Genomic DNA, 14,151 nt, shown 5'->3' with positions numbered 1-14,151 from the left:
CTGCCTCCCAAGTGCTGGGATTAAAGGCATGTGCCACCGCTGCTTAGCTGTTTTCTTTTTTCTTTTCTTTTCTTTTTTTTTTTTTTTCTGAGACAGGGTTTCTCTGTGGCTTTGGAGCCTGTCCTGGAACTACTCTGTAGACCAGGCTGGTCTCGAACTCACAGAAATGCGCCTGCCTCTGCCTCTCGAGTGCTGGGATTAAAGGCGTGTGCCACCACTGCCCGTTTTTTTTTTTTTTTTTTTTTTTTTTGCTGTTTTCTTGTTTTAACATTATTTACTATGTAGTACTGTGTGATATTGTATCCCAGCAAGAGATATGAAACCACTTAATTTTAAGGAAGGTGGTGTGGGGGTCGTTTGACTATGACTGACTTACATACTTAGAGACTCATCTTTTCACTCTTGGCTTTTGTTTTGCCACTGTTTCAGTGTCCAGCCATGAGCATCAGAGTTAGGGAGTTTGCTGTCTTTCTATCACCATGTTCAAGTGAGAATTAACAGTAGAAGGATACTTACTGTAGGTCAGTTCTACAGACAGTATTACGAGAACAGCTATGTGTAACAAGTTTTCGTGTTTCAGTAGACACGATGTTTATTATGAATTTCTTTTATCTACAGGTTCCCTCTAACAGCGGCCCTGATCCACTGGATCTGTCAGTTTATTATATTCGTTCATGGTCATAGCTTTCTAACATGGGTTCTAAGCGGGGTAATGTGTAAGCAACCTATCAGTTACTTTTCGGGTGTTTTTCACTTAGTGCTTTGTAAAGTACTTCAAGCTGCCTTTTTAATTATATTTAAAGCTACAGCTGGAAGTGTTGTTGCCTCTAGTTCTTACCTCCATTCTGGTGGACCGTTTGAAACGGCTTCTCACGCTTTTGAAAACGGTGAAAACTGTCCATGTCACACGGGTCAAGCTAATGACTTCGCATGGGGTGGGGCAGCTCTTTGGAATGGAAGAAGGAGATAGATGGTGGCTCTCACTCGAAGCTTTGCCTTTTGTTTAAAAACTTTATTCGCAGTGAATCTTTGCTAGGACAGCAGCAAGCACTGCTTTTGTTAATCCTGGTGCTCTGTGCATAGCTTATGGGTCCATGTAGAAGAAGGTGGATAAAGATTATTCTCAAAGACAACGTCATCTTTAGCCGTGTTCCCTAATTGGATCCTGTGCAAGCCATTATTGGAATCATTTCCCATTTCCTGTTGTCAGCTCACTCTTTTCCAGGGGTTTTAGAACATCATTCTTTTGTTTGGTTATAAAGACTCAGCCCAGTCCCCCCATGGCACTCACTGGCACACTGTTTTCTTTCTCTGCTTAGCAAGAATTCTGATTTGGGATATGCTGTGAACATACGTTATGTTCAGTACCATTGTTGAGTCTTAGACTGTTTTTGCTCTCTAGCCAGGAATCACTGCTTCTCTGGGTAACAAGTTAGTTGAGTCTAAGTTGTCTGTGTCTGAAGATGGCAGAACTAAAAACGGTAGATTTCTTTGAGTGGTGAGAGACACTCCTGGAGTTTTGAAAAACAACTTCTGAAGCTATTACGACTATTAATGACTATTGTGCTCAGTTATTTCTGGCCTAAAATTTATATAAGATTCCTCATTTGACTAGGTGCATCCTTTAGAATCTGAGGCATCTCCAAGTAGAATACAGCCATGCGTTTTATTGATAATATATTTTCATATTTGGCATATTTGTTCCTTTTGTCCCGATCATGTGCCTGCTGGGAAAAGCTGCAGACAATGTCGGGGACGAACCTCTTGACTGAGCTGGTGGCCTCACTTCTCAGTTTACACCTCGTGCAGGAGAAAGCGCTCCTGTTTCATAATGCAACAAATAGAAGACATTAGTTAATTAGTAGTGCTGGAATATTTCTAAAATACTAAACAGCCAAGCAATAAACTGTGATCTTAGTCACGTGAGTTCTTAAACAATATCAAGACAGGAAAACCCGAGCTCTCAGCCCCAGTCATTTTAATAATAACATTGGATCTGCATTATTTATTAGTTATTACATGCTGTGTGATTCAAAGTTGTACAATGCCTGAAAACCATTCCAAAGCAAGCACGCCTTTTGTCTTTTTAATTCTGACCGGATTACATAATATGTTTGTATTTAAATTCCTGCAGTTATTTCATACATTCCACACAACAGCTCTCTCTTGATTTCCAACCAGATTAATTTATGTGCTGCAATCCCCATCTCCCCTTTTGGCTGGAAAAGCTATGCTAACCCTTCTTAGCGAATCTCAGTAGGGCCCCAGAGTGTGTGAAAAGGAAAGAAAGAGAGAGAGAGAGAAAGAGAGAGAGAGAGAGAGAGAGAGAGAGAGAGAGAGAGAGAGAGAGAGAAGGACTCTCAACTTCTAGCAAAAGCTTCCACTTCTGGCTGCTTTTCTTATTTCTTTGGCTGTCTGGTAGCTTGCCTTACATTTCTAGGTTGATTCTAGACACTATGCCTTCTTTTGATCTCTTCCTGAACCCTTGGTCAATTCTTAAATGCTTCCTGGATGCCGCGAGGAGCATGAGACTTGAGGAATTTTTGGTGACTCAACTTGAATTTGGTTTTTAAATGGGGAGCACAAGTTTTGGGATTGAGAGGTGAGAACCAGCTCTTTTTAGGAAGAGGGTGCGCTGGTGTATGTTGGTTTAGGCTTGGAGCGTGTGAGGCTTCTGGGCCATTTTCTGTTGTATTGTGCAAGGAGAGAAGGTTGCTAAGTAGAACTGTTTTTCATTTATGCCAACAAAAGATATGCAGAAATATGGGTTCGTTGCTCTAATTTGCTACTAAATGAAAAGCAGATTTGGTTTTATTTATGTCACTGTAAAAACTGAATAAGTATTCACACCAAACATGGTGCATTCACACCAAGCATGGACTTTTTTTTTTTGCCAGAAAAAATTAAAACATCAATGAAACCTCTTTCAAATTCTAACGAATTTACTTACAAACACCTATATTTATTATTTCATAAATAGGCGCAACAAGTTCCATAAAAAAAGATTAAATACAGACACGGTATGAGGAAACAATAATACAGAGCCGTAAAGATGATCATTTAGCGCTTCCCAACCTGGTTCTGCAGCGAAGACACCGGGCGAGCATTTGGCAGCTTTATACATCAAAGGACTTAGATAGATGACATTTACTAATCATTACACAAAAGTGATACAAAAAGGATTTTTTTTTCTGGAATACAAAATAAATGTGTTTGCGTTTCCCTCCACACTAGGTTCTTTGTGTCTGATCAGAAGACAAAGCCAATTTGTTTTTAAATTAAAATCATTTGGGAATATTTTTCAAGTATTTTGAAAATATAGAACTATTAGTCAGTTGTTTTTTTAAAAATGAAGTAAAAATATGAATGTTTGCCAATTTAACCCCTCTGTGAAATAAACCAACTGGGGCGAGCCAGTTTCAAATTACAGTTTAGCTACAAAAACCGTCACATTTTATACTCTAGGAGAGTGTAACATAGATGCTATTTACAAACTTGCTATGACTGCTACATCAAGCCATTTAAAAAGTCTTTAGTAGTTCCATATAAACACCCATTCTGAAAACCAATGGAAAACCCCGGACCTTTACCCCAGACGGCTACCGTTGCTAAGGCAGTTACTAGAGCGCAGCACTTCACAGCAAACCCAACAGAAATCAGAACTGTCCATACTTCCTGCAGGGAAGAGGAACAACGTCCAGAAAAGATTAAAAAAATAATAACGAAGCATGACTATTTTCTTCCAGAGTGGGTGACCCACAAGCTCACATGGTCCTAAGTGCTTAGCAACTTGAATTTTCTAATAAAATGAAGAACTGCAATCCGCGATGAAAAGACTTCCCTGAACTCCTCAGTGGGAAAGAGAGGCGGTGAGGTTTTCAGGTGAGGTACAGCGCTTTGTCCCTCTGCATGCCCCTGTGTGGACAGAAAACACGGTTATAAGAAAATCTGAGCCACAGTGGGTGGTGGGGGGGCAGGGGGTGGGGTGAGGGGCGTATTTGTACTAGCGCACAAAGGAAGGTGGGGTGGGAAGCGCACAGGTAGGGGACCTAAATCCATAGCAAAGAGAAACGTGAAGGCTTTTAGTCTTGGAAAGGCTAGAAGCTGGCTCCCCATGTTTTCGGACCTTACTTTCTGAAGCCTCCCTGTCCCGTGGAACCCTGGCCCCTGCAGAGGAGGCGCGCACGCGCTGTGAGACAAGGGCCGGCGGCTCACCCACTACTGCAGTACTCGTTATTCCAGTCCACCGGCTGTGCGGGAGGATTTCTGCACCCAGAGCGCACGTACTCCATCGCTTGGGTGACAACTTGTGCGGCTGTAGATGTAGGGTTGATAATCGTCTGATAGTCGGGTTGAAGAGTAAATCCCTGAGGGAAAAGCAAATTCTCACTTGAGAAAGGCAGTGGCTTTTGAAAGAGGAAAGCAAGGGCATAGTTATCTACGCCTGTCAACACCTTGGGCACCTTGCTTCTGCAGCAACCCGCGGAAGGACCCTCCCCACCGCGTAAAGTAGAAAAGAAGCATCCATCACCTCATTCTTCTTACCCTTCCATCGCCTAACCACGTGTCAAAAATCTTTTCATTACAGCCCTGGGCAGATAAATTGAGTTGGGAAACAATTTAAAATACAGAAAAGCCAACTCAAGCCAAGCAAAGGGACAGTGATCTTAAGCCCCTCACCGCTGATGTTTTCCATCAACCTAAAGATACATTAATAGCTAATCCCCAGAACAAGCAACAGAGTCTTCTCGAGGCTTCAGGCAGCAGGTGGCTGAGTGTTTTATTAGCCTACACCTATTCACATACTTCACCATTCAGTCACAACGGGGCCATCTGCTTCTCCTTTTTCTTCATTTGTATTTCTCTATCAGCTAAACATTTCAACCAAAGCTATTTTTTTTTAAAAAGTCAGTTGTTGGATAAATTCAGGGAGACAGAAAGCAACTTGCCATTGGAAAACACAGGGAAGAAAACGTGTAAAGACAGCAAACATTTTTAATTGAAGTCTCTTAGTTGGCAACAATACTCAGACTTCAGGAAGATTTTTTTTTTTAATGCGCTAGTATGGTGAAGTGTTGACTTTTAATCCCAGTAAAGCTATTAAAAATTCAAGGACAGAATCTCTGAAGTATATAACTATATCTGGTAAACAAAAAGTATTATACACAATATATTTTTAGCATATCTGGTGAACTCAAGAGCAGCAGAAGCAGCAGAAAGCAACTTCCTTAATCTCCTGGTTGTCTCTGCAGCAGATTCTAGCCATGAAATCATGATTACAAACGCACCATGCTCTGTTTGCTTCAAGTGCAAGAAGCTTTGGGTGCGAAATACTACCAATGACTTTTCTTCCATCCAGCAAAGGGGTGAGAGGGTGGATCTCTAACTAAAGATACTTTCCTCGGATTTTTACATGTATATAGGTGATCCCTCACATAGTGATCTGAAGACCACATCTCAGGTCAATTTTCCTGAATACTCTGGTTGGCTTTCAGGGGTCCATTGATTTGCCATTCAAAGATAAGGACTGCAGAGCCATGGCTACTTCTACTCCCAAGAAACTGCAGGGAGACAGAATTCAGGATGATGGGAAACCAGTCACCGAATTTAGTCACACTGGTAGTTGCTCTGATGAAGACTAAATGCAATAGATTTCCTAAGTAGCAAAGACCCCTGTAGCTCAGGTGGGAAGCACCTTCCTGGGGGAAGGCAGTTTCACCCTTCTCTTGGTCTTCCTGGGTTTCCAACATGGAAGGAGTCTCACTGGCCTCAGTGAAATACCTTCATTTCTCTGGTCCTGCCCTATTGCCCACCTTCTCAGTTTTTTTTCTTCCTGGTGTCTAGTGTGAGGCTAGGTGGAGAGCAGGGAAAGGTTCTTAAAGACCCTCTATTGGTTCCTTTCACCATGGAACCCATCCCCAGGATGCCTGGGGAACACCGTGATCAGTGTTTGCAGGGCTTATTGGGTCCTCTCAGGGCCCAGCCTATGGCAGCGGAGCAATGAAATCATGTTTTTCAAGAAATAAAGACCATTTGATGCTTCTGTAAGAAAGGCAAAAGTGAACATGTAAATGTCAGGGCTAATTTGTCTTTGTAACGTGAAGTTGTCTGTTGGGTTTTCCACACAACTGACAAAATGTAACCTAGAAGCAAACAAAGATCAAAACAAAAAGGAACTGGAAATAGCCTGAGTTAGGTGAAGGTTTGGACCCAAGGAAAAGTAATACACACAATGGAAATAGTTCCACAGGCTGAGCCAGAATATAAGGAAAATATCTTTTAAATTACAAGCTTAATACAAAACCACATGATATCTACAAAGTTCCAACATGGAAAATTATGCTACCCTCAAAATCTACATTTAAATAGTTGCCCAAACAACCAAGGACCAAGAAAAACAGGTGTGGACCAAAGTAACAGTATTTAACGTTATTTTGCTTTCAAGATAGAAATGGAAACATGCCTTAGAACACCGCAGAAGGAGATGCTGAGGTCAACCCTTGAGCTAAGTACACTCCCATTAAGGATGTAAATAGGAAACAACAATGATGAGATAAATTTTTTGAAAAATGTTTGCTTAGCAGTCTAATTAAACGAGACTGAATATTTTGCATTTTAATGCTGGGGAGAAAAATCACCAACTGTTTTGTAGCATGCCTGGAATTTTAAATTTCATTTTCTGGTGCCAGATTGAAATAAAAATAGGAAACATGATAAAGATGAATTTGATGTCAGAAGGGACATTTGCTCTTTAATTAGATTCCCGTAACCCTCACAGTTTTCCTTTGCTACACAGCAAGTCTGAAAAAGCCTGTAGCACCACCAAGCAGTGATCCTCATAGCCACACCACGTTGCAAACTAATTTCATTTCCTGCCTGTCTGGAGAGGTATTTTCAACAGGCATCAATGTTTTGTCTTTATGACTGATTTATTCATCAATCTCAATGTGATTTAAAAAAAAAACTTTAAATTACACCCAAATCCTAAAGCAGCTGTTTACTACAGAAGGAAATTGAAAATCTGTCTATGGTACCTTACAAAGATTTTTTTCTTAAGGTTATAAAGGAAAGTGACAGATATGAATGATTTTTTCTTGACCTCATTCCACAATAAAAGTGCACTGAGAGACAGAAAGAAAACGGAAACAAAAAAGTAGATGCATGGGCTTAGTGTATAAGATATTCTTAAGAAAACAATGGAACTATCACTCTTGGTACACAAACTAACGATCATTTTGTCGTTATTGTTACAGTTGGCAACACTCATTTTCAGAGGGATAATAAAGTATCGAGAGTAAAACTGAAATCTGAGGCTATCTTTAAAACGTGCGCAGTAGCTATTAGCTGTCTTTTCTCTCTTTCTCTTTTTCGGTTCTTAGACAAGAAGGTGGTCAACATACTAGGAAGCAAACACCTTCAGGATGAAGGTGGATTGGGTGACGAATCAGGAAGGTCAATCTGTATCTACAGGCTAATCTCTTATTCGTGACGAGACTAGTGGACCTGACAAGCTGTTGAGAGTCAACTGCATCCAATCTGTTGGGGCCAACTCTTCCATCTTGGCTTAAGGACGGTCAGCTGACAGGGCCTTTAGTCTGTTGGCTCCTTGCTTGTTGGGGCCAACTCTTCCATCTTGGCTTAAGGACGGTCAGCTGACAGTGCCTTTAGTCTGTAGGCTCCTTGCTCTGTGCACCTGTCTGAGATGCAGATACTGTCCCCATCTTTCTCATCTCCTGGAATCTATTTTTCTGGTTACTGGTCTTTGCTGGAATTTCCTCACAACCTTCCTACCCATTCCCTGTGTGTTTTAACTTTGCTGTTCGTTGCATCTTTGGTCTCTGCAGCCCTTGTGTGGGCTGTGAAAGTGCTCTCTGCCTTCCTCCTCGAGCCGGTGTCTTCCTGTATATCTGCTATTGGAGTACAGTTCATTACCTTGCTGCTATTGCTTCCCATGCTCCAATTACAGGGAGCATGGGTCTCTTTCTCCGGATTCCTAGAAGAGTCCAGGCAGTGCCTAGCATGTGTTAGGACTTATTTAAATTACTTTTATCATCATAATTTTTTTAACTTTCAAGGAATTAAGACTACAATCTCTCCAAAAAGTATAGTATACTAACCATTTAATTTTTAGAGGATTATTATTCCATAGCTATTTTACTATCAGCCTACACTGTTGGAAGGGATTTTAGTCAATGCCATCTCTATAGCTATTTTGTTCATTTTGAGCTCCTTCCATTATCTTTTATTATGAGCTCTAACCCCAGACACCTTTTGAGATACACTAACAAAGCTGACTTATAGTTTAATAAATACCTTGCTCAAGATAACATGATTTACTCCACTCCCATTTAGATTCTGTATAGTGAGATACATCTCTTGAGGTTTTACAAGTAACCTTTTATAATTCTCAAATAGCAGAAACCTATTCCCGGTGACCCTTATCTTATCCAAGGTTTCAACAAAAGAAAAAGAAGGAGACATTCCTGCATGGACAAATTAGGAAAGGTTCCCTTTCTGGATAGGTCTGTCCCCTCTGCCTAGGGGCCTCTTTCCCTTGGAGAGAAGCAGATGAACTATGGCATAGTGATCAACACATGTGCTTGGAGCCCACAGCACCTGCAAGCTGGTGTCGACCCACCCAAGTGAAGGTGACAGCCCTCAAACTGCTTATTCTTCAAGCAGAAACCATTGACTCACTACAGTACAAAGGCATTCAGTTAAGTCCATCTCCCTGAGTAATGTCTGATGTACAGGGGGAGGATTCTACCCCATGAATTTCTCTTGGTCATAAAGCACGTGGAGACAGGGCCGGAGGTTGGGATCTGTTACCACTGTGGTCTTCCTTCTAAGTGATTCAGCTTCAGCCTCAGGTTATGGTGTGTGGGTAAGAAAGTTAGCTACTCATATATTTGGCTTAGGAATCAAGAAAGACAGTGAGATGATGAATTATTTTTTTTTGTTTCATAAATGATTTGATTTTACAAGTAACAGATTTAAAAGCTGTCTTTGAAGACACAGGCTTTCGGATACAAATCTGTTAATAATCTACAAGAAAGAATGAGGTTGAGAGGCGAGTGGTGAACGTTCAGAATGATGCTTCTGAGTTCTGATTGGATCTGCATTTGAATTCCAGTTCTCACCTTGTGAGTTCAGGACTCTTACCTGCCAAGCCTCAGTTTATCTATCCATAAAATGAAGACAGGACTAGCAACCGCACTGCCAGCTTTCTGAGAATATAAATGCTAAGTACTGGGTTTACTGTAGCCAGCTTTCAAAAATCTTGTCTATAATAATCATAATAAAAGACATTTTGGACTTCTTCGACATGACTCATCCTTCTGTCTCCCCTTTCCCTACTGTTCAGGCAAGCATGCATTCCGTGTACCATAACAAGATATGAATTTTGCAGGAGGCTGTGCCTATGTGTTTACTCATAACTCTAGGAAAAGCATAATTGAATGGTAAAGGCGGTGGTTAGGGTGGCTATGATTGGTAGATTTTAACCTTTTTCTAAAGTGAGCTTTCAGGGTTTTGAATATTTTATGTTCCACTGAGTTTATATATGCTCCTAATTCTCAAATTACGAAAGAGCACCAACGTCTGAAAAAAAACCATGAAAATAAAATTTGTTTTCAAATAAAAACTAAGCAAGATTATCCTGACACCTTTCCTGCTTTCTAAATTGTGCAGACAGATTCCCCCAACACATGCACACACACACACACACACACACACACACACACACTTACACACTTGCATTTGCCATGCTAGGGATTAAACCCAGGGCCTGTCACTTGCTGGCAAAATACCCCTCTCCCTGCAGGCTCTTTACGTACAATTCAAAATGAAGCTCCGGTTACTGTTTGCGTCTTAGCGTTTTAGGGCTCTACTAAATTTGGTATTGAATCTGATTTTAATTCATACTAATTATTGAAATCAAGGGTCAGCCTAGTCAAAAAAGCCTCATTTCCTAATGACATTAAAAAGAAATTGCAGACGGTTTCAACAAGATCCGTGGTACACATGGCATCTTAGCACACGCTATCACTAAAGAAACTGAAACCAGAAACAAAGGGGACAGCAGCAAGGGAGCACCAAGTTGATGTGTCTTGGGAAAGAATCAGTGATTTGAAAGGGAGGGTTATCAGTGCCTGGGATGGTGACTCTGACCACGCTCCACTTATAAGTGACATTTTCCAGATGTAAGTCTGTCAAATGCCCGCAGTTCTCTCTCCATTTCAATAGAACAATTACCCTTGTCTCCTTGGCTTGATAGACAGCCCTCCCTGCCCCCAGTCCTCCAGAGGTGCACAGAACCCAAGCATAGAGACTTACTTGTTGCATGGTGGGTGAGTGTAAGGCAGACTGGACCTGCATGGGGAGCTGGCTCCCGAGGGGCTGCTGCATGGCAAGAGGCTGATGCTGTTGCATGGTGAGGTGCTGGTGAAGAGGCGGGCTGATCTGGAGGGGCGGTGGTGGGGACACAGCCATGTTGGCTATGGAGACAGTCACTGGCATTTGGTTATTCGGCTTGGGTGCTATGTTCCTGGGGAGGCTTGGGTGCATGGCGGTGAGGTGAGGATTCATTCCTGGTTGTTGGTGATAGTGAGAACTTAGGTACAGAGCTGAGTGGGCCTGGCTGGGCCCGTGGAACACCGACGGCTTCGAGTTGACCAGCTGGGGTGGCTGAGATGTCTTCACATCCACAGGATCACTGTAACTCTGCAGAGGGAACAAAGGAAAGCAGCGTTAGGAGACAGGTCTCTGAGCGTGATGCTACTCCCAGAATGTTTGTGAATTTTCGCACGGACTTTCATGAGAATCAACACCCATGACTATTCTTGTGTCTCTTATCTAAGGATCCTTCTGTTGCTATTTTTAACGTAACTTATGCAACTTATTCTAACTCCTCTATGAAATCTAAAGCAAACTGTAATGACTTTTCCTTTCCCTTTGCCTAAACGCTCGGCTCTGACGGACTATTTTGGTCATCCAGAGAAAGATAAAAGATGCAGGAGGGCACCATTATCACCAAGTTATCTCACTTTCCAAGCAGTTCAGTTCAGCTCTCCCACTGATCACAAGCTTAGCTTCTTCCCTTTGTGTTTGCACAGAGCCTGGGCTCTAGGTATTTTCACAAAGAAAACAAGGACAGCGAGAGCAGTGGCTACAGAAGAGGGAAATCAGACTAGCATGTCTTCAAAGGAACCACAGAACATTTTTTTTTTTTTTTTAGAAAAGGAGTTGGTGATAAATTGTTCCTCCTAATGAAGTGGATAAAAATAATTTCTCTTTGATATTTTAGATGCCATCACAAATTAATATAATCTTGCCCTAATTTTTCCACACCTAATATCCTTTTAATTGACTTAAAAACCAGACCTTTCAGTGGAAGCTGAAAGGAATTGAAGATTAGCCCTTTGGCATGGCCTCCTGGGGAAGCACCTAGCTCTTCATTCTCTGAGGGAAGAGACCAAGGAAGGAGTCAAGTCATATGTTTAGTATTCCTTCACTGTTCTTCCAATCAAAATGCAAAAGCAATGCAACAGTTCTCAACATCAGCCGTACTACATATAAGGTCTCCATACCTGCCAATTAGAAATCAGAAGGACTCTCTCACATGTGTTAAAGAACTTAAGTTTGTTTCTACTTTCAGCCTTTTCTTCATTTTGCAGTGTCTCATCTTGATTGTCTGAGAAACATGGTGATATTAGTATAAACTGAAAGTCAACCAAAGAATTGGATAGTTTTAGAGGAGAGATGTGTTCTTTAGACATTTGTTTTTTCTGTGCTGGGGACTGGACACAGGACCCCATCGTGCTAGGTCAGGGCTCTACCACATCATGTCTGGCCTGTCATTCACTACTGGCTTCTAACTATGCTCTCTGTCCTGTTTGAATTTGAACCACAGAGTCTGGTTGACATCTTTAGGGAAAAAAGGGAGCTAGTAACCATAGAGACCTTTTGGGTCTTATCATGAAGATTCTCTTTCATATGGGCAAAACGTACAAAGGATCCAGCACTAAATGGCTTAAGAAGAGTTCTTATTAAGCAAGTTATCACTATCCAAGAGAACTATATTCTCATTTACTTTGTATAATGAAGATGATGCTACAGAGTGTATAAATGCCTCCATCCTGGCATGATGTGTGCTATAAAAATGAAAGATTAAAAAAATAATTGTTATTTAAAATAGCCAAGTATAAATACAAGACATAAAACTCAGTGGAAGCAATAATATAAGAGTTGCTGGACCAAATCAAAGTAATAGTCTATCTAATTTGATTCTTGTTTTCAGGATTGACCAATACTTGATGCATTGAAAATTAAACAAAATTTATGCACCTCCTCTACTGTACATTGTTACTTCTGGGAAGCAAATCCTTCCTGGCCCTTGCAGGTGATTAACTTATACCCTGAAGCATGAGATTTTATTGTCTTTAAATCACAATCTTGGCTCAGAGCTTCAGATTTGATGTTACCAGTCATAAAATGATCCATCCCATTTGCAAATTCGCACTTACTGTTTGTCTCAATCACCCTCTACAGCATGCATTCTGAATTCTGTGACTTTATCTCATTCTCCAAAAAAGAAAACATTGCTTTGTTTCTAATTTATTCTCCTTTAATTGAAACCAGGCCTTGAGTTTCTTTATTATGGATGACAGCCTCAGAGAGCTTAATTTTTTTACTTAGCTACCATCCTGTCCTATATGTTTTTTAAGGAAGGGTTTTCATGGTCTTAAGCTTTGACACCCTCCTTCTTAAGGTTGGAAGGAAATCTTTGTGGATGCTGCAGTAGTAAGCAGCTGTAAGCTATAGCGAGGTGGACAGAGACGAGAGAATCCCAGAAGCTTACAGGCCTGGAGCGCCCAGCAGTGAACAAGACAGCCTGTCTCCAACAAGGTGGGTGGGGACCCACAATGAGATTGTCTCCTATCACATGGCTCACTGTGGCATACACTCCTTCATACAAATATGTACACACACACACACACACACACACTGATTTGCCCCTTGCCCCTTGTACTGCCTAGTTTTATGTCAACTTGACACAAGCTAGAGTCTTTAAAGAAAAAGAAGCCACAGTCGAGAAAATGCCTCTATAAGATAGGCCAGCATGTAGGACATTTTCTTAATTAGTGATTGATGTGGGAGGGCCCAGTCCATTATGGGTGGTGCCACCCCTATGGGTGGTGTCACCCCTGGGCTGGTGGTCCTGGGTTCTATGAGAAAATAGGCTGAGCAAGCCATGTAGAACAAGTCAGTGAGCCAAACTCCTCCCTGGCCTCTGTCAGCTCCTGCCTCCAGGACTATGGATAGGTAAGTCAAATAAACCCTTTCCTCTCCAAGTTCCTTGGTCATGGTGTTTCATCACAGCATTAGAAACCCTAACATGGCTTCTACAAACAAGAACGTCACACTTATGGGCGGCCCCAGGCAATGAAGGCACTGCTTTTACTTATCAGTACACAGGCTCCCAAAGGCTTTCTCCTGAGCTGTCTTCTGAGCTGCCTTCTCATCCAGGACTGCAGCTGTCACGGGGCATGTTTGGGGACTTCTCTGCTGGAATCTCACATATCCTCACACAGCTTTCATGTCTTTTGACGATGAATTCAGTTTTTAGAACTAGCTAAAAAAGTGAGTTGAAGCCAAAGTTGTGGCTTCTATCTCGGTGATGTTTGGAGAAAAGAATGAGGTGTGAGAACAATGTAACATGATTGATTTTCTAGAGAGCTTCATAAACTTCTCCTGACTGCAGATCTACCCAGGAGTTTCAAAAAAGTCTCTTGAACCCTGGGAGCAATAAAAAAATGAGTTTCTGGCCTCCCAAGGTGACTCTTTTGAATGCAACACTCATTGGGGGAATATAAATCCTGGTGAAATGAAACCACTTTCGTTGCTTCAAAGTTCCGTATTGCTCTCAAGCATAATGATTTAGACTCATGTCTAGGAATTTCTTAGCCTATAGAAAAGTTATATTTCCTTAAGCTGTATTTAATAGCCCAATTCAATATGACCTTCCATCGTGAACAAAAGCTGCCTAAGCTAAAAAAGACTCTAGTCTCTCAGAGTCTTCTTCACACGATTCAGGAAGCCTACTTCAATTAAGAAGCCTACACAGACAAATGTATTTTTGCTTACGTTTAC

General features: G+C 41.4%; 1 protein-coding gene across 2 annotated transcripts in view; it reads right to left on the bottom strand.

Moving 5' to 3' along the window:
• Positions 1-2,002: 2,002 nt before the first annotated feature.
• The window catches only part of Tox (thymocyte selection associated high mobility group box), a 283,895-nt gene continuing 271,746 nt past the window's right edge, over positions 2,003-14,151 (bottom strand). For both annotated transcript variants that reach the window (XM_057790571.1, XM_057790572.1), the window contains exons 7-9: positions 10,336-10,722; positions 4,216-4,367; positions 2,003-3,915 (exon numbers count right to left, since the gene is read on the bottom strand). In XM_057790571.1, the coding sequence (XP_057646554.1) occupies positions 3,879-3,915; positions 4,216-4,367; positions 10,336-10,722 (576 nt within the window). In that variant the 3' untranslated portion in view covers positions 2,003-3,878. The remainder of the gene's footprint in view (positions 3,916-4,215; positions 4,368-10,335; positions 10,723-14,151) is intronic.

Source organism: Chionomys nivalis, chromosome 16 (assembly GCF_950005125.1).
Source record: "Chionomys nivalis chromosome 16, mChiNiv1.1, whole genome shotgun sequence".
Classification (NCBI taxonomy): domain Eukaryota; kingdom Metazoa; phylum Chordata; class Mammalia; order Rodentia; family Cricetidae; genus Chionomys; species Chionomys nivalis.
This window is presented reverse-complemented; position numbering and strand designations above follow the sequence as displayed.